Here is a 26,172-nt window from a genome sequence, read left to right on the forward strand (position 1 = left end):
AACTTTACATTGGGTGGTGGTTTAATAAATTCGTTAAGTGTAGTACATTTTTACAAATTGCAGATTTTACTCACAGTATTTCCCTAAATGCTTAGTATGAGTGTATTAAGGAGGTCAAAAGTTTATCATGAAGCTGTAAGCAGTTGGGTTTACTTTGGTGCCATCTCGTGGCCAAGCCGAGATACTATTTGCCCTATTTGATTCATGTTCTGAAAATGCTCTTTTATAGAGGCATTTTGCAAAGCTGGCTTTCCAACAGAAACATACCAGAATTGTTCCTGGTCAGTTGTGCACCCTGATGTTCAGCTCTGGATCGCCCTCTTTAACCTGTGAATGACTCAGACCTGTCCTTTTTATCCTGCTCATACTGCAGGCCGAGTTTCAAAGTTTCCTTCTGCAGTGTGGGTTACATGAAACACAACAAATATTGACTGGGGCCGATCACTTCAGTGGATTTTAACCTTCGGTCTTGAGCTGTGCTCCCCTGCAGGACTCTCTCTCTCCCTCTCCCACTGCTTTGTTTTGTATTGTGTGTTTTCCGTGTGAGGATATGTGCACACGAGCCCACAGACCTAGAAACATGAGGCGTCTTCAGGTGTTGCTTCTGGGGCTCCTGCTCCTCCATCAGGGCTGCTGCTTTGAGTTTGTGATAGACGGGGAATGGGAGGACGAGATGGTGAGTTGGAAAAGTAAAATAAACAGATATATATATATATATATATACATATATATTCGAACTTAAGCTTAAGTAAAACTGTGTTGGTAGTCTTGGCCTCATAGTGGAGACACAACTTTTTTACACCTATAATTTCAAGTGAATTTTATGTTTTCATGGGTGTTACAAGAGAGCCACGTGTGTTCCATGTAACAGCCAGTCTGCATAAAATATGTAAGATTAACTCTAAATGACTGCCTTGAAGGTTGACCTGCAACATGTCCCAATACAACAAATTACAAGCAGCTATTCCCTGAAATTCGTGCTTATTGTTACACTATCAAGAAAGATTCTTGCATGTTTATGTTTATTATGGCTAAAACAAAAACAAACTAAAAGAAATCTTAAAATTAGAGGGAAATCAGCGTTTTTTGACCCCTGAAGTCAGTCTAAATGACATTAAATGACTAGAAAACATGTCGAAAGATGTTTTATTTACTTTCATTTTCTTTGTTCCGCTAGTCACAGACGCAGGATCATCGGGAGAGACATAAGGTGAGAGCATCTTTTCGAAAGTCGGACTTTTATTTTACCTGCACACTGAATAAAGAGTCTTGAAACGTGGATTTGCTTTTCTCATTGGTGTTGCAACGCTTGTATTCAGCAATCCATGGAATTCACATATTGATTCTGCAAAAATAAACAAAAGCTCAGCAAACAAAGCCACTCTCATCCAGTTTTAAATTCTACATCTGCTCAAATTTAATAACAGTTACTGATGCATAATCTTGCCTCAGAGAGCACATTAAGATAGTCTGATCACTTCTGTGTGTATTTCAGAGAGCGATATTGACCAGTGAGGAGCAGGAAGACTTTGAGGTATGACCCTTCGCTTGTTGTTCAAGCAGTCTCTACTGTGACAGAGTTTAACCTTATCTGATAATCAATACGCTGTTGTTTGAAGAGATCCTCATGACTGACAAGTTATTGACTTTGTTCAGTGTAAATCCTGCTCTGCTTCCCTTTGCTGTCCCTGTTTCTCTGCTTTAGAAGCCAAATTAGCAGAAACATTTTGTGAAGTCTGACAGATGATTGTTGTTTCATCTGGATTTTCTTTCTCTTTATATCATAAACAGCAGCAAAATACTTTAACAGGCAATAAATGATGTTAATGTCTCTCTACATGGGTGTTTCCAGGATTTGTGAAGGCATGGGGGCTGGGGTTTGGGAGGGGGGCAATAACTAGTCATGTGTGCCTATGGGAAATAATATATTACATCAGAAAACAATACATCATGAAAAACTAGCTTAATTTAACACCGTCCGAGCCATTATCTAGTATTTAGTAGAGTTTTCAGACCCTTTAGTTAATTAAAACTGTAATACTGCAGTACTTTCAAAATAATATGCATTATATTAATGAATGGTGTAGCTTTGTACAATAATCACAGTAATGTTGAAAGGGGCTTGTTTATTTATCATATATATATGATGGAAGACTGTTTTTACGGTGTTTTTAGGGAGCAGACACCCCATGGTTTAGACACACCCCTGCCTTTGAGCAAGTTATTTAAAAATAGGCAAAAAGCATTAAGATCAAATCCAATGAACATTAAGGAAATATCTGATACCTTTGGGTCTTAAAGTAGACACTTAGGGATCAAATTTTACCCAAATACCTTTTATTAATAAAGAGAACTTTATTAAAGGCACTGTACTTGATTTATGTTGCTACAGAATGCAATGAGTTTGTGGTTTAAAGTATATAATATCAGAGAAAGACCTCTTATGAAAACTTGAATGTAGTAAAAATTTGTGAACAAATGAAAACAAAGTTAAAAATTAAGTTTTATCCTGATCAGAAAAGCTAAACCTCTCTATGAAATGTCCGGGAAATTTCAAAATCTCGTTCAGATATTCCTTCATTGTCTGCACAGGCCATCCGTGGAGATGACATCACTGTCAGGAGCTACAAAGTGGAAAGCCGCATCACGTCACGCTTTTCCCACACCATCATCAGTAGCTCTGTGGTCAATTCAGGCTCCAATCCCCAGAGCATCGCCTTCAACGTCCAGATCCCAAAACGAGCTTTCATCACCAACTTCACCATGTGAGCCCAGATTCACTCAGTGCAAGCAATCCAGTGAAAGGGGCAGATATAACTGAACCTTATATTTCCTGCAGGAATGTGAATGGGATAACGTTTGTGGGCTCAGTGAAGGAGAAGACGGTGGCCAGGAACCTGTATGCTCAGGCCAGAGCGAGAAACAAGGCAGCCGCCATCATCAGGTGCAGGAGCAGAACAGCCTCTCGGTTTCAACTCCTTTGTGCAGCTTGTCAGTTAAACTCTTCTGTTTTTTCTGCTTCACAGGACTAATTCCCAGGACATGGAAACCTTTAAAACAGAGGTCCATGTGCCCTCGGGCAGCAATATTGAATTTGAGCTGCACTACCAGGAGATGATGCACAGGAAGCTGAATCTCTATGAGCATACGCTGCACCTGCAGCCAGGGAGGCTGGTGCCACAGCTCCAGGTGAGAAGGTCACAAATAATGTGGACGTGCACTTCATCTGGCGATCATTTCTAATGCCGTGACATTTCAGGTGGACGTGTACATCTTTGAGCCGAAAGGAATTGCGACAGTAAAGGCATCAAACACCTTTGGAGCGCAGTTTGCAGATCTAATTAAAGTAACGTCCACCAAAGACAAGGTAACACCAGAAATATGCGTTTATGTGTAAAATATAAACCTTTACAATATAATCAGATTAGCTGTTTGGTTGTTATTATAACATTATTTTGTGTTCCTATTGTAATTATCAGTTTCTTAGTATCTTAACTTCTTCCTCTTTTTTGAATTTAAATAAACATCCATGAGATCGAAATAACCCATGAGTACAGTGCCATATAGCTGAAAACATTTGTTTTACTTTTAATATATTAATTTATTTTTGATCTCACGGCAAACTTTCATGGAACCGTTTTTGTTAGATAGCTATAAAAGTTATCCTAAAAATGTATATTTTATATATCATTTTAACTGACAAATGTGATCCTGGCCAATAAAAACAGTTTTTCTTTTCTCATTTGTATCAAATGAAGAACTAAAAATAAAAAAACACTACAGGACTATATATACAGACCTTCCTCCGGCCTCACTTACTAAGTAATAAAAAAAACAAAAAAATACTTTCCCTTTTTTTCTTCTTGTCCTCAGGCTCATATTGTGTTCAAGCCCACCGTACAGCAACAGAAGAAGTGTGAAAACTGCACAGAAAGCACTGTAGAGGGTGTTATTACAGTTTTATATGATGTGAACAGAGACAGCAATGCTGGGGAACTGCAGGTATCACACACTGAACCTACAAGTATCATGTAAAACATGATTTTATTGATACAGTCGTTTAGAAATGACAATCTCTCTATATTCCCGCAGGTCTCAGATGGCCACTTTGTTTACTTCTTTGCTCCGTCCAACCTCTCCCCTCTTCCAAAAAACATTGTGTTCGTCATTGATGTCAGCGGGTCCATGTGGGGGGTCAAAATGAAGCAAGTAAGCGACAGTTGTTTACTCTTTGGTCAACATGTGGTGCACTTTGGCACTTCCTGCTCCATCTTAATCTTCCATCTTTTGTAAAACACTGCAGCCCAGTGGCGGTTTTTCAGAATACATTTAAACCCAAGCTTCTCTCACAGACGGTGCAGGCCATGAAAGCTATTTTGGACGACCTGACCATCGATGACAACTTCAGCATCATAGACTTTAACCATAATGTGCGCTGCTGGAGTGCGGAGCTTGTACCTGGCTCCTCCATTCAGATTGCAGATGCCAAGAGATACATTGAGAACATTAAACCCAGTGGGGGTATGACACAATAATTATTATCCTATTATCAAAAGGAATGCTCGAATGACCATTCCCATGTTAATGTTTGGATTTTACTGACTGCAGGCACCAACATCAACGAGGCCCTACTGAGAGCTGTTCAGATGTTGGTGAAAGCGTCCAATCAAAAGGTCATTGACCCTCGCTCCGTCTCCATGATCATTCTTGTCTCTGATGGAGACCCCACTGTTGGTAAGACTGCCTGATTCAGCTAATTCTCATTAGCCATCTTGAACTTTTGGAGCCAGAAATGACCACACTTGGACAAAAGAATGGATCACTTTCAGCTAACACTAGCAAGATGAGTTAGCAAGCTATTAGTGCTAATAAGATTTTTAAAGCATCAGAAGATTTTCAAACCCCAAATTTGAAGGACAGACTTCTAGGATGATCTGTTGGTACCGCCACACAACAAACCATTCTACTGCACAGCAGCAACACAATAACAGTTAAAAGGCTCAGGTTAGTTGAGGTGAAGCTTTGCAGGCAGCTAGTAGCCTGTTTTGACTCCTAATTGTCACTCAAAGAGGTCATGCCACAAATGGAGCCATCCCCAAATGGCTATTTAAAGAACTGCAGTTTTTGCAAATTCTGCATTGGCTTCATTTTTCAGCCCTTAATGTGACCAAAGGCATATAAACTAGTCAGCCCTACTGCAGACAAGTTTGCATTTTCTCATCCAATATATGATATGTGGTTAAGAAGGAGTCATAGAAATACTGGTATAGTCTTTTAATACCAGGATTATAGGTGTTGGTGATTCTAAAGCCTTTAATGTGGAGTAGAAGAAGTAGTTTTAGATGGAAACAGCTGATCCAAGTTTTCTGCAGGTGAGATCAAGCTCAGTGCAATCCAGAAGAATGTAAAGCGAGTGATGAGGGAGGAGTTTTCGCTCTTCTCACTCGGCATCGGCTTCGATGTGGACTATGATTTCCTGCAACGTATTGCAACGGAGAACAGGGGCATGGCTCAGAGGATCTACGCCAACCATGATGCAGCAGAGCAGCTACGGGTACAGCAAGGAAACACAACAAAAACCATCCAACTCTGCATCACTTACATTCTTCCTCCAAATTTCTAATTTCCTAAAGTCCAAAGCATTCCTTTACGTCAAGCATCTAATCTTTAGGCATCATACTCCCACTCACTGGTAAACTATTTTCTGGGACTCAGTTTGGTAATGGAAAGTTGTGCCAATCACAGTACAAATAAAGAACAGATTTTTCCTGTAAGATAAAATCTACCTTTTTTGTTGGATGCAGCAAATGATGACCCGTTTAACCATCAAAACTGTCGGTTATCACCTCCTTTTCTTCTCTCTCCACAGGCATTTTATAGCCAGGTTTCCTCTCCCCTGTTGAGGAAAATCACTGTTCAATTCCAAGAGGACTCAGTTGCAGAAGTCACCCAGAATCACTTTGATAAATTTTTCAGCGGCTCCGAGCTGGTGGTGGCTGGGAAGGTGCTGCCATCTGAGAGCAACACGCTGACCAGCTTCACCATGGGGTCTGCTGTAAGTGCAACACACCCAGTCATACACCTAACATGCTTATATCCCCATTCAGTAATCCACGAATAAGTAAATCATAAATCTATAGGGCTCTGTGGTTAAAAGAAAATTTTTTATCCAAACTCTAAAAATGTTTTCATTCAAACTCTAAAAAATAGCCCGAGTAGTAGGGAATGAAGGAATGAAGCCTTACTACCAGTATCCCATGGTACATTTCGTCCTGCAGGCACGCCTGGACATCATTTTGGAGACAGACGCCGACACCACAGAGCTGGACGCAGAGCTGGCCAAGCAGCAGCACTCCTTCACTGGCTTTGCCCGCCAGATGTGGGCTTACCTTACCATTAAACAGCTGATCGGTGAAAGGTGAGGGCTGATCAGTTGCTTCATTTCTTTATACGTAGGAGACATATCTGGTTGATCATTATTGCCAAATCTAAGCTTAACATGGAAATATCATTTGGAATATAACACCAAGTAATGTCAATGGCCCTCTAATACAAGCAGAGTCAAACCCCTGAAAGAAAACACGATTTCTATATAAATATCCTTGAAGACAACAGCAAATTTGTGGAATTGTCAGTATTTGACAGCTGAGGTGTGGCTCCCCTCCAGGTCTCTGGCTACAACAGCTGTCAAAAAGAGGAAGATCACCCAGCGGATCATGACTCTGGCTGTGGAGCATCAGTTTGTCACTCCGTTCACCGCTCTGCTAGTGGAAAGTGGGGATGCCACGGAGAGGTTGCTGGCTGACTCTCCAAAGGACCCTAAACATGGCTGCTGCTCAGGTGCATGGCAAACGGCAGCATGACACTAAACAAAACAGGTGCTACACGGCTGAGGAAGATGAGGAAGGGAAAGGATCCTAAAGCATTTAAAGCACATGTAGAATAAAAGGGCACAAAATGGGATCATACATATATGAATGAAATGCTGTACATGCAAAATATAATACTTTATTCTCTCACATATTTACAGGAGGATCAAGTGGTCCGCCTCTTGTGACATTTGTTTACCAGCCTCCACCCTGGGTCCAACCCACCCCAACACCCACAACGGTTGAGGTTTTGGAAGGTCCAAAGGAGTTCACTGTGCCCCAGCAGGTTAACCTAGGTAATACAGGCTGTACACACACTTACTGAGCATCATGAGTACCTTTCCAGCTGCAGTGTTCCCTGTGAACACAACACAGTGAGTAACCAGCTCAGTGCATCTCTTCCAGTGGATAATGACCCTCACTTCATCATCCATCTGCCCAGAAGTAACATGGACATCTGCTTCAACATTGACTCCAAACCTGGTCATGTTCTTAACCTGCTTTCTGATAGTGGAACAGGTAGTAAATGTTCAAAGAAATATGTTTTGGTGTTTTGTTTTTCATGACTATATCTACAGTTTACTACTGCAAACAACCATGACGACTTCTCTAAGTAATTTGCAGAGCATAAGCTGTATAGAAAAGATTGAAGTAGCCAAAATGATATTGCTTGGTTGGACTTCCACCTTAATGCTGGAAGTGTAGCATTTTAGCAGTCACCATCTTGGTTTTCTGAAACTAGACAACACATGTGAGGACCCAGAGAACAAGAGGACACTAACCACTCTCTAGTAGCCATTATAATTTACAAACAACAGCATACCGCAATAGGCTAAATAAGATAAAGCCCTAGACTCATTAGGAAAATGCTTTCTGAGGAATTAAAAGGAAGAGGAAAGGTAATTTTGTCAGAGGCTTCCTCACAATCTGACTAATTTTTGTAACCAGAAAAGTCACCCCCTTCTGGTCATTAGAAAAAAAATGAATAAAGCACTCCATCTTTTATGTACAGTTTATGTTGCAGACCTGAAGTGAATTTTAATTTATTCAATCTTTAGTCTATTAAATTCCAAATTTAAGTGAATATTATGTGACACAATAGTTCATAGATTAACCTCCCTCTCCTGTCCTTAAGGTGTAACTGTGAATGGTCAGTTAATTGGCTCTAAGAAAGTGAACAAACGCACCTACTTTGGCACCATCGGCATCTACTACCAGCCGGACGGCATCAGTGTGATTGTCAGTACTGATGGAATCACCATGACTGATGGCAGAAACAACCACTCCTTCACCTGGGGGTCTACAGCTGAAATAAGACAGGATGGGTAGCTGACTTACCTTTAATCACAGTTTCTACCTTGCTGTCAGGTCTTTTTGGCTAAAGATGTTTTGTTTCTATTTCAGGATAAGGATTTCCATTGTAAAGAATTCTAATGTCATCATTACAATAAATAATAGTACCCAGGTGATGGTGTTGCTTCACCGTGTGTGGAAGAAACACCCTGTTAATGTTGACTTTCTTGGGATTTACATTCCCAATGAGAACCAGTATTCACCTCTAGTCCACGGACTCATAGGTAAGTCTAGGTGGTGTGACACACAGTATCCTCACAGTAATCAAACATTAATGTTGTCAAAATTGTTACGTTTAATAGAGAAGTAAAGCATGGCAGTGTTATAAGATATGAATCAAGGAGGCCCAGAGGTAAGATAATAAAAACAGCATGGTCCCATGATCGAGCCTTGAGGAACCCCATGCAAAAGTGGAACAGAGGAAGATGTAATTATTGATATAAATATTGAAGTGTTTACCATACAATACAAAGTACAAAGAAGACCACTGAAGTTCAGTAAGCACAATTAAGACTGCTCAATTAAAAATCAGAGTCATGATTCTTTTCATGATTCATGAAAAAGTGACATCCCAGTTATTTAACTACTTTTAAAACATCATGTTTTTGTTTGTTCAGAGTATTATTTGTGGTTGTTAGACTCAAACCAGGCAATTTTTTTTCTAGTATTCAATCGTGGTGAGCTTATATAAATTATAGCTTTAGTATCCTGTACTTAGCTGACAGGAGTTTTACCCATTGTGGTTTTCTCCTAGTGTGGTCTATCTGCTTCAAGATTCAAGATGCTTCTCTGCACACGCTGGTTGTAACAAATGGTTATTTTATTTATCGTTGCCTTTTTAGCTTGAAGCAGTCTGGCCATTCTCCTCTAACTCAATGAATTTTTCTCCCAGAGAACTGGGTGACCATTCTCTGTAAACCCTAGAAATAGCTCTCTGGGAAAATCCCATCTCATTAGCAGTTTCTGAAATACTTAGACCAACCCATCTGGCACCAACCGCAAAACTTAATCACATAAGGCCAATACTCTTGGCCTTACGAGATGCAATAGTGCAAATGCATTTGAAGCAGAACTTTTCTTGCTCTCATATTGTCTTTTTGTGTTAATTCAGCTCATGATTGAGCTTACAGTATACTAAATATCAAAGATAGAGTTTAAGCTAAAAATGTGGTCCCACAGGGCAGTTTTCCAGTGAGCCTGAGGTCAGCTTATACGACATCCACAAAGGAGCTGACCCTCTAAAGAAGGAGGCCACTATGGAAGTGAAGGGCAACAAGCTGCTTGTCACCAGGTATGTCTTGAGCCACAAAAAAACAAAAACAATAATAAAAAAAAATATTAATAAGAAACCTTCTTGTTAAAACTTTACATTCTTGTTTTTGTGTGTGTCAGGGGCTGGCAGAAGGACTACAGGCGTGATAAGAAGCGCGGCTCCAACGTCTACTGCTGGTTCATTCACAACAGTGGGAAGGGCTTCATTGATGGCCACTACTCACAATACATTGTTCCAAATCTAAGCAGCTTCCTCCACATGCCCTGAGAAGCCAGATCCACATTAAATTACCCTGTCCTGCTATTAATCCCCAGGGATCAGTAGAGAAAATTAGAACCATTTAAAAAGGAGTCATATGAGTGAAGGGGAATATCTTTTTTTCCATTGCTGTGCAACTAAATTTATTAATCTTATTTTCCACAGGACACCAGAAGTAACTTTTGTCAAATTTATTTTGAGAAAATATACATCTGAAAGGTCAAAACTGACACGAATACTAAATAAAAACAAACAAAAACAAACTGCTCAAAGTTCTTCTGATTTGTTCAAGCAGGTGAATTATGGGACATACACAAGAGATTTCCGGGGAATTAACTCTGACACAGTAGAGTCCTTCAGCTAAAAAGCTACCCGAGGTTTAAACAGCAAGTATGCTTATTCAGGCCAGTTTTGAGAAATCCTCGTAGGCAATGTCCACTCTCTTTCCTTTCTGAGGACCCTGAGGACGAAGAAGAAAAGACATTTGAATGGCTATAGCAGAACAGAAGAGAACTTGGACAATACCTAAAACAAACCCAAAATATTAATCCTGAAAATAGGGAGCAATAAGCCTGACTAACTATGTTTTTCTTTCAATATACAGGGAGTGCAGAATTATTAGGCAAATGAGTATTTTGTCCACATCATCCTCTTCATGCATGTTGTCTTACTCCAAGCTGTATAGGCTCGAAAGCCTACTACCAATTAAGCATATTAGGTGATGTGCATCTCTGTAATAAGAAGGGGTGTGGTCTAATGACATCAACACCCTATATCAGGTGTGCATAATTATTAGGCAACTTCCTTTCCTTTGGCAAAATGGGTCAAAAGAAGGACTTGACAGGCTCAGAAAAGTCAAAAATAGTGAGATATCTTGCAGAGGGATGCAGCAGTCTTAAAATTGCAAAGCTTCTGAAGCGTGATCATCGAACAATCAAGCGTTTCATTCAAAATAGTCAACAGGGTCGCAAGAAGCGTGTGGAAAACCAAGGCGCAAAATAACTGCCCATGAACTGAGAAAAGTCAAGCGTGCAGCTGCCAAGATGCCACTTGCCACCAGTTTGGCCATATTTCAGAGCTGCAACATCACTGGAGTGCCCAAAAGCACAAGGTGTGCAATACTCAGAGACATGGCCAAGGTAAGAAAGGCTGAAAGACGACCACCACTGAACAAGACACACAAGCTGAAACGTCAAGACTGGGTCAAGAAATATCTCAAGACTGATTTTTCTAAGGTTTTATGGACTGATGAAATGAGAGTGAGTCTTGATGAGCCAGATGGATGGGCCCGTGGCTGGATTGGTAAAGGGCAGAGAGCTCCAGTCCGACTCAGGCGCCAGCAAGGTGGAGGTGGAGTACTGGTTTGGGCTGGTATCATCAAAGATGAGCTTGTGGGGCCTTTTCGGGTTGAGGATGGAGTCAAGCTCAACTCCCAGTCCTACTGCCAGTTTCTGGAAGACACCTTCTTCAAGCAGTGGTACAGGAAGAAGTCTGCATCCTTCAAGAAAAACATGATTTTCATGCAGGACAATGCTCCATCACACGCGTCCAAGTACTCCACAGCGTGGCTGGCAAGAAAGGGTATAAAAGAAGAAAAACTAATGACATGGCCTCCTTGTTCACCTGATCTGAACCCCATTGAGAACCTGTGGTCCATCATCAAATGTGAGATTTACAAGGAGGGAAAACAGTACACCTCTCTGAACAGTGTCTGGGAGGCTGTGGTTGCTGCTGCACGCAATGTTGATGGTGAACAGATCAAAACACTGACAGAATCCATGGATGGCAGGCTTTTGAGTGTCCTTGCAAAGAAAGGTGGCTATATTGGTCGCTGATTTGTTTTTGTTTTGTTTTTGAATGTCAGAAATGTATATTTGTGAATGTGGAGATGTTATATTGGTTTCACTGGTAAAAATAAATAATTGAAATGGGTATATATTTGTTTTTTGTTACGTTGCCTAATAATTATGCACAGTAATAGTCACCTGCACACACAGATATCCCCCTAAAATAGCTAAAACTAAAAACAAACTAAAAACTACTTCCAAAAACATTCAGCTTTGATATTAATGAGTTTTTTGGGTTCATTGAGAACATGGTTGTTGTTCAATAATAAAATTATTCCTCAAAAATACAACTTGCCTAATAATTCTGCACTCCCTGTATAATGAATACTGTCAAATTAGATTATTTCTAAACTGTTTGACACACTGGGAAGCCTTAAATTATTTAGCTGTTTTTTTTAAGCTTACAAATGTTACAGTTAATTCAAATTTCTTTCTTGTTAGAAAAGATAGAAGACAATAAACAAGGAATTGATAACAAAGCCATACATCACATGAGATGATAAATCTTTAACATCTCTGGGGTATATCTAGGGTTGAGCATATGAATTGTAGTTACTAGATCGAAGTAGTTTGGAACAACAGCTGAAAGTCAATCCAACTGTGTGATACAGAGAAAAGTAATGAGAATGAAGTTTGTCATCAGTGATAAAGCATAATGCACTCTGATATACAGGGTTCTGATTAAGTGTTGATGGGGTAGCATGCCAATACAGAATGTCTACATAGGAAAGGACAGAGACAAAGACTAACTGCACAAAACTTTTTATAGAATATGAAAACTTAATTTATGGTTACTGCACTGGTTGTTTCATGTGCCAACTGAAATAAATAAAATAACAAAAACCATTAGAGTGATTAAAAGTTTTAATATCAGGTAAGTTAGAATTAAAAGAGTGTTAGCTAGAAGTTATCAAAGGCAGACATGTCAAAGGTGGAGCCTTAGACGTATTAAATTCGGCAAAGAAATTGATATTTTAGTATTATTCCCTCCATAAGCTTCAACTGGTTCAAAACACTGCAACCCACATTTCTACCAGAACCCCCTCCTAGCAACATATCACCCCTTTTCTTCAGGAACTTCAATGGCTCCCTGTGAAATTCCAAAAATATACAAGCTTCTTCTGCTCACCTTCAAGGCCCTTGATAACCTTGCTCCTCCTTACCTTTCTGACAGAAAGGTAAGGAGGAGCAAGCACTACCTCTTCTGCCCGCTCACTTCAATCTTCTTCTATCCAACTTGTTGTGCCTTCCTTCCACCTCACCACCATGGGAAGCAGAGCTTTCAGCTGCTCTGCTCCCAGGCTGTGGGACTCTCTATCCCCAGATACAAGAAAGATTGGTTCTCTCCCCCAGTTTAAATCTCAACTCAAAATCGATCTGTTCAAATCTGCATATTCACTGTGAACCTATTGTTTGCTTATTTTACCTTGTGTTTTTTGTTTTTATTGTTCTTCATTTTGTCATTGTTCTATTATGTGTTTTAGTCTATTGTTAAGTGTCCTTGGGTGTATTGAAAAGCACTTTTAAATAAAATGTATTGTTATTATTATTATTATTATTATTATTATTATTATTAATAAAATATTTATTTATAATGAATAGCAATAACCCAAGAACAGAACCCTGGGGCACCCCATTTTTAATGGTTTAAACACTGTTTAATTCAGTGCCATCAGAAATTATTGCTTATTAATAAGAGAATTCTGCTATTTAAAAAATAAATTATTTAAGCAATTTGTTGTGCACAAAAGCTCTTCTTAGCTTCATAAACATAAGCACTCATTGTTTATGGAATATCATTGGAATCTGTACTAATGACTGAACAAACAAAGCAATGTGAAGACTTTTGACTACAGAAGTACATTAATTTTTGCAGACAATAAAACTATGTTTTAACATCACAGGGACTTCCTTTAGATAATTAAAAGCTGAAAGGTCAAAATACTTACAGAGTCAAGAGTGAGTGCAGCGCTGAAATTTTTTTCATCAATGCCATCTAGCAGGGCCTCCACATCTCTGTAAGGACCGTTCAGGATCAAAACTCGTTTACCTGCAGCAAGTTTGAGAACAGGTTTACTACCAGAACAATTAAACATTTCAAGAACGTTTTTCTATGTGATTTATAGAGCTTAAAGGGTTTGGTTTGGTTTACCTGGGGCAGGTATAACTGTCTCTAAGTGATTCTGGTCCAATTTCAGTTTGTCTCCAGAGTCGATCATTTTTACCACTGCAGTGTATTTGTCTCGTACCTCCTATGAATGAAAAGGATCCGCAGATGTAAGCACCACAGGCCTTTAAAGTTTACACACTGCAACCCAAACTTAAATCTAAAGAAAATACTTCACCATGATGACAGCCTTCTTCTTGTGGTATTTCTCCCCCAGTCTTTTGGTGATTACTTTTACTATGATATTGGGCTGCAGCCAGTAATCAGTTTTGACTGGCTGCTGCTGTTGCTGCTTCTTCTTCTCCATCTGTGCAAAAAGGAATCACATACCTGATCAATGAACCCGGCTGCAGTTAACCGAAGACAATGCAAACACAATAAGAATCACAACCTCTATGATCTCCTCCAAAGCTGATTTCTTCTTCTTTTCTCCTCCTCTGGAGTCTGAGCTGGAGTCTTTCCTTTTTACTGAGGTCGAAGACGAAGATGATGCTGCTTTAAGCGCACTAGCACCCAGAACCGAACTAAAGGAGGACAGGAGCACTCAGTTAGAGGCTGAAAGGCTGAAGCATTTTACATTAATGCATCTTACACAGAGACCTCTGTACCTTGATTTGGAGGGGCCGGCGACAGAAGAACAGGCACCCAAGTTGAAAGCAACTGCAAGACAGAAATAAGTAAGGGTGAGGGGAAAAAACAAATGTATTAAGAAAATAAGAAAAAACACAAACCTTTTTCTTCCTCACTCTCACGTTTGAGCTCTGTGTAGACTGGAGCTTCCTGTAGAATAAAACCATGTTGATTATAAAGAGCTGAACCAGCAAATACAGTACGAGGTTTGGGTCTGCCCTGTTGGTACTCACATCTGTGTCCTTGCCTTCGCGGCCTTTGCGGACCTGCTCCTCGATCATTCTGGCACTCCTCTCCTCGTCGTCAAGCTCCTGTTTCTTCTTCCTCGCCTGCTCCTCTTGGCGGCGGATAGTCTCTGGGTCACGGTCGATGTACTGGATGTACCAGCCTTTGGGGGTCTCATCAACTTTGCAAAAACCTGTTGATGATTTCAAACAAGGTTAAAGTACCATTATATTCCTTTGCATTAACTGCAAAAAGGTTACATCTAGATGACAGACCTGTCAATTTACCAGTCAGTGATTTTTAATGCCTCATCAAGCTACATATACATAATGGACATCAATTTCCAATTCAATTCAATTGTGTATTTATATAGCACAAAATCACAACAGCAGTTTTCTCAAGGCGCTTTATATTGTAAAGACCCTACAATAATACAAAGAAAAGAGTTTTTCAGATTTTTCACTCCTTAAAAATTGTCAATTTTTATTGCCCAAGCTGTGGAAGCAGGTGGTTTGATGAAAGGTACTTCCGCCGCCGTCTCGGATGGCAGCCTGTCTAGCATGCTCTCTACAGCTGAAAATTACTTTCCCCTTTCTTTCTTTTCCTCTTATTTATTTCTTTTTGTCTACTTAGTTAGTTTTTTAGTTTATACTTCTTGTGTTGTCGAGAAATTTTTCATTTATATTACTTCGTTAGAGTTATTTGATACTATGTCTTGCACTATCCTACTACTGTATACTACTATTCTTATTGTATATCTTATTTATCTGTTCCTCTGTCTCTCCTGCTGCTTTGAGCATGTACATGACAAAAGAATTTCCCTCGGGATAAATAAAGTTATTCTTATTCTTAAAAATACAGACTCTAAGAGAAAACTACTCATTACTGATTTCACGACAGCTGAATCTTCTTCCTCTCCCTTTAAGGGTTGCCACAGCAGATCATCTACCTCCATTTCACCTTATCCCTAGCATCCTCCTCTGCATGTCTTCCTTGATTAATTTTTTCCTCTTGCTTGTCAGCTCCATCTCTAACATCCTTTGTCTAGTACAGGGGTCAGCAACCTTTAAGACCCAAAGAGCCATTTGGACCCGGTTTCCACGCAAAAGAAAACATTGGGAGCCACAAATACTTTCTGACATCTAAAATGAAGATAACACTGTATATATTGTTTTTTACCTTTGTGCTTTGTGTGAACATCTAAGGTGTGTTGCTTATGAAATCCATGAAGTGCTACAGAGAAAATTACATTTTATTTATGTAATTAACACATTTTGAACTCTTAAAGAAATATAACAAAAGGAAAGACACCCAGCTGAACTAAAAGGATCCATGTAGCAAACAAAAACTGTTGTCAGCCGCCACTCTTATATCACCTTTGGGCTTTTGGAGCCTTGACCTGACTTTTAAAAAATAATTGGAAAAAAAGCTCTATGCTGCTGAAAAATGAAAAATAGATATTTGCAAAATTCTGCCTAAATATGTATTTTACCTGGTTAATGCGTGTGGCGGGACGTGGTCTGCAGCACCGCTGCAGGGGAGGCGGACGCACCTGAGCGGCACCTGCAATCACGCCTCGCTGCCTTAACGTCCGCGCTATCTGTGCTGTTGTGGGTATATGCCGGGCTGTGAGCTGAAAAGCTACAGCCGGCTGTATGCGTACAGCAACCGTGTGTGAAAAGTGCTCAATAAAGAGATGCTGAAAAGCATGCTCATGGAAACATCGTCGGGTCTGCCGTGGTATGTTTACAATGGGACTTCTACTCCTGAACCTCTACGCACAGCGTCTGCAAATCGGGGCTGTACGAAGTCACTTTTATCTTTACGCAGGACTGTAAGCTGTCATCTGTCAGGCGTGAACGGTGTTTGTTTTTAACATAGTTCACGGTGGAGAATGGCTGCTGACATAATGTGGATCCGAAGACCCATAATTGGCCTACCTGGGGTTGGAAGTCTCGAAAAATGCATGGCGTTTCGGCGGGTATACCGGCTTCCGCAAGTGTGACTCTTATTTTGAGCGATGAAAAAATAATAGAATATAATTTTATTTTTATATTTCAATATCACAATAATCTTCCAATTTAGAACTACGAGTTAAAAAAGAACTAACATAAATAAAATACACTTCAGCTAAATACTTCTAATTTATTTTCTCAAACCACGCGGAGCCGCACTATAAGGACTAAAGAGCCGCATGCGGCTCCGGAGCTGCAGGTTGCCGACCCCTGGTCTAGTACATCCACTGCCCCTCCTGTGCACATGTCCAAACCATCCCAGCATTGCCTCTCTAACTTTGCCCCCAAACTGCTCAACCTGAGCCGTCCCTCTGATACACTCAGTTATAATCCTGTCCCTCACGGTCACTCAGAATTAAAATCTTAACATCTTCAGTTCTGCCACCTCCAGCTCTCTGGCAGGCCTCACTCCATTTGGTAAACCTTCTCTTTCACTCTTGCTGTGTTCCTTCTATCACAAATCATCTTTGACACTCATCTGCACCCACTCCACCCTGCCTACAATGTCTTCTTCACCTTACCTGTGCTCTGTCTGTAGCTGTGGCTTTCAACTCGTCTATCTTTGCTACTTCTGCAACTTCCCCTTGTTACCAGCATTTCAGTTAAAAGAAACACCATCAGCAGCCTGTGGTTGTCCAATCAACGAGCCCAACACACTTTTTTGTGAACTGGTCATTTAAATATGTTCTTATAGAATAAAGCACTGCATACATGATTGATTAGATGTGGTTTGTAGTTGAAAGTGAAGCTGCTCAATATATAAACGCCCACCTAATTTCACCCTGCTTAAAACTATTCACAAAAACATCTAGGCTGTGATCAAAACACAAGAGTGCATTTCCACAGGCCATAATTATTCTTTTCTTTTCGTAGGTTTCAGACCACCGTGTAGAGCAGTGTTTCACACCAGCTTACCCTCTCTGCCCAGCCACTTGGTGAAGTCGGTCAGAGTCTCCCACTGCGTGGAGTTCATATGGATGTGCTCCCGGTGACTGATGTACTCATTGTAGACGATGTTGTTGTGTACTCGCTTGGTCCCTAGATGAGAAAGGAGCAAAAAACATTCTTATAACTGACTATCGACAGCTGCTGCTGCAGAAACATCTGGATGACTAGCAAACCCCATCTCACCAAATCGTCTTCTGAGCAGCTCCAGGAAGTCACTTCTGAATTCACTGGGAGAAAAGCAACAAGAATAAAGGCTTATGATCTTTTTCATTAAATCACAAACATGACGGAAGAAGAAACATGACGTAACTCACTCTGAGAAGTAGTCCATGAACTTGGTGGGGTTCTCCGAGGCCAGCAGTAGCTGCCTCTGGTGGGACTCGGACATGCAGTGACACTTAAATCCGTTCTGTCACCATCAAAAACACAGTTTAGAGTTTAAAATCATTTAGAAGTACAACGAATACACCAAAAAAAAGACCCATTTAATGAACACCTTACCTCGTCCCTGCATTGTTTCTGACACATCTGGCAATACCATCTCAACTTCTGTAGACCTTTGGCTTTTATTCGGTTGCTTATCGCTTTGGGTGAAAGAAAATCTGCTTTTCCCATTATGACTAGTTACCTTTAACACGAAACACTTTATAAAATGATAAAAAATAAATAAATCTATGTTTCTTTCCTCGAAACGCTGCTCAAACGAGCGCTCGCTGCTAGGATAAACAGTTTCCGCGTGTGCTTCAACGTCATACCCTCGCGAATAAACGAAAAAACTCGCGATACTCTTGCTGTGCGTTTGCGCTCCTCATAAAGTTTGTGTTTTCTGGAATTTCGTGTACATAACGTTCCGGAAAACACATTCACAAAATGTTTTAACTGTTTTAACATTTAACTAATGTTTCTGCGTTTTATTTAATTGTGCTACAAGAAAAAAACGATTAAAAGATGATTTAAAAGTTTTTTCTTTTGCTAAATAAGAAGAAAAACTCCAAACAAACCAACAAAAAAGAAAAAAGAAAAAAGATGTTGCTAGCTAATATGATAAAATCTTAATTATAGCCCAAGCAAATATTTTGTGGAATTCAATATTTTTCAGTAATTTATTTTTTATTTAAACTACATGTAAAAGATAAGTTACAAAAGGAAGATGTATGTCTGGCTGCTAGCATGAGAAGTTTTTATTTACGCACAAGTAAAAAATGTATGCGTATGCAACATTGGAACAGGTGAATCTTCAGGAGTACTCCATTAATGGTAAGAATTTTGAAAGTAAGCCGAGAATTTTTAAAAAAAAATTTTCTTGGGAAAAAGAGCAGAAGTCTTTTCAGCTGGTAAAAGGGAACATTTACATTCCGTAAGAGACTGTATTGTAAAAAGTAGATGTTAAATAGCGTAAACACAGGCTGGATAAATTACTGCGATAATGTACAATAATTGATTTAACTTTTGGAAAAATGTCGAAGGATGGAATAGATTAGCTTTATCTTAACGAGTGTCCGTGAAGGCATCAATTCGTCCATTTTGCCTTTGACTTGCGCCTGCGCAGTCCTGCGTGTCTGACCTTCATAGGACTAACCATGTTCGCCAGGAGCAGCGCTTTGGTGTTCTCCCCACAATGGTAAAGTGAATAATTTTCATATACTTTCTCCGCTGCCTTAAACGCAGTATTTTATAAGTTTACTTTAAGTAGATATGCAGCGGGACTGAGTGTGTGACGTGTAGACTGCACCGTTTGCAGTTATTGAATACAAGGGCGCGCTACCGTGCAGGCCGCGGCTAATGAATGACAGCGCTGCCATTGGACACGTTCAGCCGGCTAGCCGTTAATGCTAACTGAGCTGACATTGTTCAATATAAGCGGCAAAAGTGAAATATTATCAGTGCCCCTGGGCGATTTATTTTACTGCATTATCTAACACAGCACAGGAACAGCTAGAGTTAACTGCCACAGCTTTCTCTGTGTAGTTAGCCACCAAGCTAAAGGATGAGGGCTCTTCTGCAGGGTTAGCAAACAGCTAAATCTATATCAAAGGTACGTTTAACATGAGTCCGTGCTCTAAACTGATGTTTTTGCTGTTTAGGATGTATTTAGATATTGATGAAGCTTGTCGGTTAAGCTCACATACACCCTTTCTGTTCACAGGGGGCAGGTCAGGAACATGGCTACCTTGAAGGACAGTAAGTACTTTGTATACTACTCCTCTGATAGAAACATAACACATCTCGGATACAAAATCTGAATGGTCTCACACAAAATCTTTAATATTCTCTTCAACAAAGCTGCAAACATTTACTGGGTGTCACTTGATACCAGAACAAAGCATGATATAATTTTTTTTTTTTTTTTTTTTTTTTTTTTTATTAAGCTAATGCAAAGGCTAGCAGGCAGTCTCGGGTTATCTCAGTCCATCAATTTCAGCCCTGATATCTTAGCATTTGGTTAACTGCTGATATGAAGTACCTGTGACACGAGCGTTAAATTCATTAGCAGTATATGTTATGTGTAATCAGTGTTTTTTAACTTTCCATAGCAAAATGAAAAAGGAATAGACAAGTTAAATTTAATTAATTGATGTTCATGAGAATATTACACAATTTCTAATTCAAACTGAATGTGAGTCTCTAATGGAGACATTTAACAACTGTTAAACCTAATTTGAACTTGTACTTGCATAGTACCTTTCTACCTTGAGCCATAGGTGCTGTGATGAGAACATCAGAAAGTAGTGAATAATGAAAGAGAAAAGGGGAAATAAAAAAAAAATAGACTAAGAGCTGCAAAAGTGAATTACAATTAATTTGCTGAATTTTGGTTTTGTGAATAATAGAATTGAGGTGATTTTGCAGGTTCGTCAGTAATAAAGGGATGGATACTTTGTTTCTTAGTGTGTGAAATGGCATTCAGTTGTCATTTCTTTTCTCCCTCTAGTCACCATTCGGTTGAAATCCATCAAAAACATCCAGAAAATCACAAAGTCCATGAAAATGGTCGCTGCTGCCAAGTATGCTCGTGCTGAGAGGCAGCTGAAACCAGCACGTGTCTATGGCACCGGTGCTCTGGGTATGTACATCTCACTGTCACGTTGACTGAAGCTTAATATTGATTCCAATTGAGCTGTTGATTGAAGGTTTTACTCCTTTCTTCAGCCCTGTATGAGAAGGCTGACATCAAAACCACGGAGGAGAAAGCCGCCAAGCACGTGATTATTGGTGTGACTTCCGACCGTGGGCTCTGTGGCGCCATCCACTCCGGTGTGGCAAAGACCATCAAGAGTGAGATCGCCAACCTGACTGGCGCTGGCAAGGAGGTGATGGTGATCAATGTGGGAGACAAGCTGAAGGCTCTGCTGCACAGGTGTGTTCAAGGCTGTCGTCATTATATCATTTTATCAGTGTGATGATCATCATCTCACTGTGAAAGGATGTGAATGTAGTCTAGTGTTTGGCTTCACTCAGCAGGTATTTAGGGATATTTAGCTTTTTTTTCTGTCCTTTATGTTATGTGAATATTGGTTATTTTATTCTAGGGAAGGTGTATTAAAGTAATATTTAGGCTACCTCAATGTTTTGTTTTTAATTCCTTTTTTGGAGGGTTGAGGGTATAATTTTATCTCGCACAGGAGCTGTTTGTCTGCTGTTACCTTACTGGGTTGATTTGTATTATTGTGTGACCTTGATATTTTAATGTGTTAGTTCATGCATTAAAACTCAAAGGTCACAGAAGCAGAACTGCAGCTCCAGTTTTCTGTGAAATGTAATTCTGTTTTTTGCAGTGGAATCTGGCTTTAAGAAGGCTGCTTCTTTCCTCTGAACTTTGACTCTTGTCACATGCACAGTTATGACACAAAGTTAACGTAAACCTTCAAACTCTGGATTGGAGGCGTGTCTCCTTCCATCCATACTGTAGGACAGCTTTGATGGCAAGCTCAAGCTGTAGACTGAGGATCTAGTCTAAGACTGATTACTGAGCTCTGATCATGACGACTATTGTTCTGCCTTAGAACTCATGGAAAACACATCATGTTGAACTGCAAGGATGTTGGCCGCAAGCCCCCCACCTTTGGTGACGCTTCAGTTATTGCCGCCGAGCTCCTCAACTCCGGATACGAGTTTGACCAGGGCTCTGTCATCTTCAATAGATTCAGGTACAAACAGGCTTTGAGGTTTCACTGTTTTCCTTCTGTTTTATTATCCAGATCAAAGCTAACTGACCCTCCCTGTCATGCAGGTCTGTTATCTCCTACAAGACGGACCAGAAGCCCATTTATTCCATAGACACAGTTGCTAACTCAGGTAGCACCAGTTGTTTTGTTAAATCAGTTTAACACAGAGCCATCAGAGATGTTGATCATCTCTCTTCTCCCTCAACAGAGAACATGGGCATCTATGATGACATTGATGCTGATGTGTTAAGGAACTACCAGGAGTTCTCTCTGGTCAACATCATCTACCTGGCCCTGAGGGAGTCGTCCACCAGCGAGCAGAGTGCCAGGATGACTGCTATGGACAGCGCCAGCAACAACGCCTGTAAGAATCTGACCTTCCTGCCAAATGTGCAGTCTTTTATTTTTTTCTTCTAGAAGTCAGAGTGGTGCTGATACTGTTTCTCATTTTAAAAGATGTACTGATGTTAGAATATTTCTTTAACAGTTATCATCCAACAGCTATGTCGCCTTTGGAAACAACATCTAAATATATAAGCAGTAGCTAGCATAGCAGCTAATATGAGATGTTTCATAACACTGTCATGAGAAAGCTTAAGTGTTTAAAGACCGATAAGGTGGTCATAGCAGTTTATGGAAAGTTACTTATAGCATAAGTGCTGAGTATTTCTGGGTTTAGCATTTCAAATGGGTTTAATTCAAATTAACTTAAAATTATTGGGAAATAGCCTTCATTTACAGTATAACACCAGCATTATCTATAGATGCAAGTAATTAAAGATGCATAACAAAAAGGAACCCAAATAAAATGACAAATTACATATGCAGTAAGGTGAGGTTCGAAGGGAAATTCTAGTACAGAGCTCAAGTTTAACTTTAGGTTACCAGAAAAATCACAGAAACTAAAAATGGTTCATCCAAGCTCAAGCAGGTTTGAGGGACTTCCTTGGTTGCTCTTCCAGTTTCAGCCTTCTAACAAGGGCACTTTTAGGTCTTTAGAGTCATGTCATTACTAAAGGAGTTGTTTTTGTCAAATCAAGCAAGTTGAAGGACACCTCTTGGATCTTGGTAGACATTGAAATGGGGCATGTTGTAGACAAATGTAACAGAATCCAAAGTCATGATGACTGGGTTTTTAGCAGTGGTGGCTGCCAGTGTCTCTTCTTTAAAATGCTGTTAAAGGCTTCAAACAATGACAAATGGAAAACAAGCTGAGAGGAGTAGGAGGAGATGGGTTTCTGTAACCGTAACGTGTTATGATTTAGTTTGTGCTGAGTCATGCTTTTAATTCTTCCACCATAAAGATTTAAATTTGACCGTGACTGATTTTTCTCTCCCTTCGCTTCAGCTGAGATGATTGACAAGCTGACCCTCACCTTCAACCGTACCAGACAGGCCGTCATCACCAAGGAGCTCATTGAGATCATCTCTGGAGCCGCTGCTTTGTAAGTTTTAACCACGTCTTCAATTTTCTCTCCCACTTTTCTATCTTCCTCCATCCATTTACAATTTTTCCTGTGACTCACCCCTTCATTATGATCCTCATTCACTCTAACTTCCCTTCGCTCTTAACTTTCTGACCTCAGAAACCCTTTTTTTTTTTTTTCTCTCCTCCCAAAAGATTCCCACTTAGCTATGCATGTCTTTAAATTCCCAAAAGCTGTCAGATTCTTTCATGACTAATTCTCCTCTCCGACCTAATCTACTCCTCCTCAACCTCTGCTGAACTCAGGAACTGAGGCTGGTCTTAACAGAGGAGGTAACAGTGGTAGACTGTAATGTAAAGAGCCCCACTGGACTAGTGTAATGAAAACTAGCTGTGGAAGGGTCCTAAGTTCTAGTAAAATAGACTAGAAATTTGACCAAGTAGCTTTCAGAGGTGTGGATTTTATTTTTATTTTTATTTATTTATTTATTTTTTTTAAATGTTTGAAACTTGTTCCTAACCTTTCGTTTTCTTTTTGCAGATAAACTGGTGGGATCTTCATTTCCATTATCTCTTCAAAGTACTTCAGACATGTTATTGTCAAGAGTCTAATGAACATTTGCGCTTGTATTTGTAAAATATATGGAGAAAATAAAGCTCTTACACAGAACGTCACCCTTTCATCACTTCCTGTATCTGTTTTTCCTCCAAATAAACTCTGATAGATGAGATGAATGTCGACGCGACACTCCAGTGAGATTTATTAAGTGGTTTTATAATGGCTTTGCTGTTTTGATGGAAATGCATTTGCTCAGTGGCTCCAGCTTGGCGTGCTTGTAATTCTTGAGATATTTCTGTACGAGTATGCATTTGACCTCAATGCTTCTCTTATACCTTATCGGTATCATCCATATCAAAAATCATTTACATGATATAAAAGCAAGCAGCTAGGCATATAAACATTCCACAGTCAATAGAGATTGAAAATGTGACGTCATTGAGGGGGTTAGGTACTAGCGGGTGCTTTCAATGAAAAAGCACACAGCGATAAAAAGAAACAAGCAGATTAACTGCACAAGCCGGGCGAACGACAGCCGCATGAAGTCGACGGAAATGCGTTTGGTTTTATCGGATTCATCAGATTTTTGTCTCAGTGATTGCCCAGTACGATTACAGCATACAATATTATTATCACTGCTACATTTCTGTAATGCATACCATATATTCTTTGCACTACACTCACGATGGTCTTGTGCTCAAACATTTCTAGGTCCACAGTCCGTGAACTGCACCTGGGCCTGTTGCAGTGACCTGAAGTTTAAAAACGTCATGAGTGTGCACTCACTCCAAGAACCATGTAATTATAAATCTGAGCGTGGTTAAAGTTGGGCAGCACGCTGATGTCTTTTGTCCAGTCTGTGTGCTCGGCCTTTGATGTAAGTCTGTCTTTGTACGGACCGGCATTGTTCTCCTTCGTTTTGTACATTATTTTTGGAGAGAAAAGAAAAAGCACGGTATTGGAACGTCACGTTTTAGATGCTGCAAATGCTTGCATTTGATGCGGTAATTTAAATGTCCTGCCTTCACCTCCCGGCATGCAATGCGCGAAAGTCACGTGGTCTGTCAATCTCTATTGTTAGTGAAAAGTGGAAGCAACTCGGCCATGAAGTGGTAGGCCACATAAAGCAGGGTCAGTAGATGCCAAGGCGCATGGTGAACTCTGCGCACTAACTTTCTGCAGAAGCAATCGCTGAAGCCCTCCAAACTTCATGTGGCAATCACATTAGCTCAGAAGAACAGAGCTTCATGGAATGGGTTTCAATGACTGAGTAGCTGCATCCAAGCCTTGCATCACCAAGCACAATGAAAGCTGTTGGATGCTGCCTCTGGACTTGAGCAGTGGAGACATGTTCTAATGTTTTAGCATACCAAGACATTTTCGATATGTTCATGCTCCTAACTTTGTGGGAACAGGTTGGACCCTTTCTGTTCCAACATAACTGCAACAGTGCACAAAGCAGGTCCCTAAAGACATGTATGAGTGAGTTTAGTGTCGAAGAACTTGACTGTTCTGCACAGAGTCCAGACTTTAACCCGATAGAACACCTTTAGGCTGAATTGCAGTGGAGACTGTGACCCAGGACTTCTTCATCCAACATCACCGTCTGACCTCACAAATGTGCTTCTGGAAGAATGGTCAGAAATTCCCATAAACACTCCTAAACCTTCTGAAATACCTTCCCAGAAGAGTTGAAGCTGTTATAGCTTTAAATCATGAGCAGACATATTAAACCCTATCGATTAAGAATGGGATGTCAGTCATGTTCAGAAGTGTGTGTGAAGACAGTTAGTGTCTGAAGTGTTTGAGGTGTTGAGTGGATTCATTCATTCCACACCCCCTTTTACAGTTTGGTGCTTTATGGGAACCAGGCTACGTTTAAACAGGTGTTACAACTGAGCTTTTATGAAACAAAGTAAATGTTAAAAATATATTTCAGCTCTCAAAGCTGCTGCTGTCGGTGGATCCAACTTTGAGCCCAGGTTTTTTGTGGTGCATTAGACATTAAACATTAGAAAGAGATGTAGTTACATGAAGTTTTTATGTCACAGTGACCACTGAATGCACAAGGACATTGCTACCAGATTCTTTGGTTCATATGTGTTAGCTTCTGTGGACAAGGTGTCCTCAAGGGAATCCCGTGGATCCATCACTGGACTGATATGGAGAGCTTGGAGACGACTATCATCTTGCTAAGCACTTTTCTAGAGGTAGAAGAGGCTGTTGCCATCAGGGAGTGCCAAATCCTATGAGGGTTATGTGTTTGGTCTCCAGTGATACTGAGATAAAGTGACATTATTCAATTAATCTGTCAGTGCCTTTAATCTTGCAGTTGATCAGTGCACATTACACAGTTTCTTTCTTCTTCTTCTTACATGGTCAATAGTGCAGACTTTGCACCAACTAATAAAGTCTACTTATTTCACACAGTGATTT

At 40.1% G+C, this 26,172-nt stretch overlaps 3 protein-coding genes across 5 annotated transcripts; 2 read left to right on the forward strand and 1 right to left on the reverse strand.

Annotated features, from left to right (window-relative positions):
• The first annotated feature begins 509 nt into the window (after positions 1–509).
• Positions 510–10,016, forward strand: itih2 (inter-alpha-trypsin inhibitor heavy chain 2). Its single transcript, XM_031746325.2, has 21 exons — positions 510–676; positions 1,178–1,210; positions 1,496–1,534; positions 2,593–2,765; positions 2,840–2,944; positions 3,027–3,189; positions 3,260–3,367; positions 3,874–4,002; positions 4,093–4,209; positions 4,353–4,521; positions 4,609–4,734; positions 5,373–5,554; positions 5,870–6,055; positions 6,279–6,418; positions 6,668–6,840; positions 7,031–7,165; positions 7,275–7,388; positions 8,005–8,194; positions 8,274–8,446; positions 9,402–9,513; positions 9,615–10,016. The coding sequence occupies exons 1-21, from the start codon at positions 551–553 to the stop codon at positions 9,760–9,762; spliced, it is 2,841 nt and encodes a 946-aa protein (XP_031602185.1). The 5' UTR covers positions 510–550; the 3' UTR covers positions 9,763–10,016.
• On the reverse strand, positions 9,930–18,355 carry kin (Kin17 DNA and RNA binding protein). Of its 2 annotated transcripts, XR_004199865.2 has the most exons (13): positions 18,087–18,355; positions 17,900–17,994; positions 17,769–17,812; positions 17,553–17,675; positions 14,631–14,815; positions 14,499–14,547; positions 14,376–14,427; positions 14,159–14,291; positions 13,946–14,074; positions 13,753–13,852; positions 13,550–13,650; positions 12,087–12,198; positions 9,930–10,213 (listed from the first exon to the last, which is right to left on the reverse strand). XR_004199865.2 is itself a non-coding variant. In XM_031746326.2 (12 exons), exons 1-12 carry the CDS (start codon positions 18,198–18,200, stop codon positions 10,154–10,156), a joined length of 1,185 nt encoding a protein of 394 aa, XP_031602186.1. In that variant the 5' UTR covers positions 18,201–18,354; the 3' UTR covers positions 9,930–10,153. The 2 variants fall into 2 exon arrangements, 1 of the variants encoding a protein (XP_031602186.1); XM_031746326.2 differs by lacking the exon at positions 12,087–12,198 and having other exon boundaries at positions 18,087–18,354.
• A 740-nt stretch (positions 18,356–19,095) lies between these two features.
• Positions 19,096–23,852, forward strand: atp5f1c (ATP synthase F1 subunit gamma). 2 transcript variants are annotated; one of them, XM_031746382.2, is made up of 9 exons: positions 19,096–19,206; positions 19,732–19,766; positions 20,518–20,649; positions 20,736–20,943; positions 21,590–21,733; positions 21,817–21,881; positions 21,960–22,115; positions 23,100–23,196; positions 23,719–23,852. In XM_031746382.2, exons 1-9 carry the CDS (start codon positions 19,166–19,168, stop codon positions 23,720–23,722), a joined length of 882 nt encoding a protein of 293 aa, XP_031602242.1. In that variant the 5' UTR covers positions 19,096–19,165; the 3' UTR covers positions 23,723–23,852. The 2 variants fall into 2 exon arrangements, with proteins under 2 accessions (XP_031602242.1, XP_031602241.1); XM_031746381.2 differs by lacking the exon at positions 23,719–23,852 and having other exon boundaries at positions 23,100–23,200.
• The last annotated feature ends 2,320 nt before the right edge of the window (positions 23,853–26,172 follow it).

The sequence above is a fragment of the Oreochromis aureus genome, linkage group 17 (assembly GCF_013358895.1).
Source record: "Oreochromis aureus strain Israel breed Guangdong linkage group 17, ZZ_aureus, whole genome shotgun sequence".
NCBI classification, from domain to species: Eukaryota; Metazoa; Chordata; class Actinopteri; order Cichliformes; family Cichlidae; genus Oreochromis; species Oreochromis aureus.

Bases quoted from the DNA above. Each gene is read 5' to 3' on its own strand.
- itih2 (XM_031746325.2), top strand. From the start codon at position 551: ATGTGCACACGAGCCCACAGACCTAGAAACATGAGGCGTCTTCAGGTG. The intron at 3,190-3,259 runs GTGAGAAGGTCA...GTGACATTTCAG, and splicing joins GGCTGGTGCCACAGCTCCAG to GTGGACGTGTACATCTTTGA. The intron at 4,522-4,608 runs GTATGACACAAT...TACTGACTGCAG, and splicing joins GAACATTAAACCCAGTGGGG to GCACCAACATCAACGAGGCC.
- kin (XM_031746326.2), bottom strand. From the start codon at position 18,200: ATGGGAAAAGCAGATTTTCTTTCACCCAAAGCGATAAGCAACCGAATA. The intron at 17,676-17,768 runs GTGAGATGGGGT...TTTCTCATCTAG, and splicing joins GCTGCTCAGAAGACGATTTG to GGACCAAGCGAGTACACAAC. The intron at 13,853-13,945 runs GTGAAGTATTTT...TTTCATTCATAG, and splicing joins AGAAGAAGGCTGTCATCATG to GAGGTACGAGACAAATACAC.
- atp5f1c (XM_031746382.2), top strand. From the start codon at position 19,166: ATGTTCGCCAGGAGCAGCGCTTTGGTGTTCTCCCCACAATG. The intron at 19,767-20,517 runs GTAAGTACTTTG...TTCTCCCTCTAG, and splicing joins CATGGCTACCTTGAAGGACA to TCACCATTCGGTTGAAATCC. The intron at 20,944-21,589 runs GTGTGTTCAAGG...GTTCTGCCTTAG, and splicing joins CTGAAGGCTCTGCTGCACAG to AACTCATGGAAAACACATCA.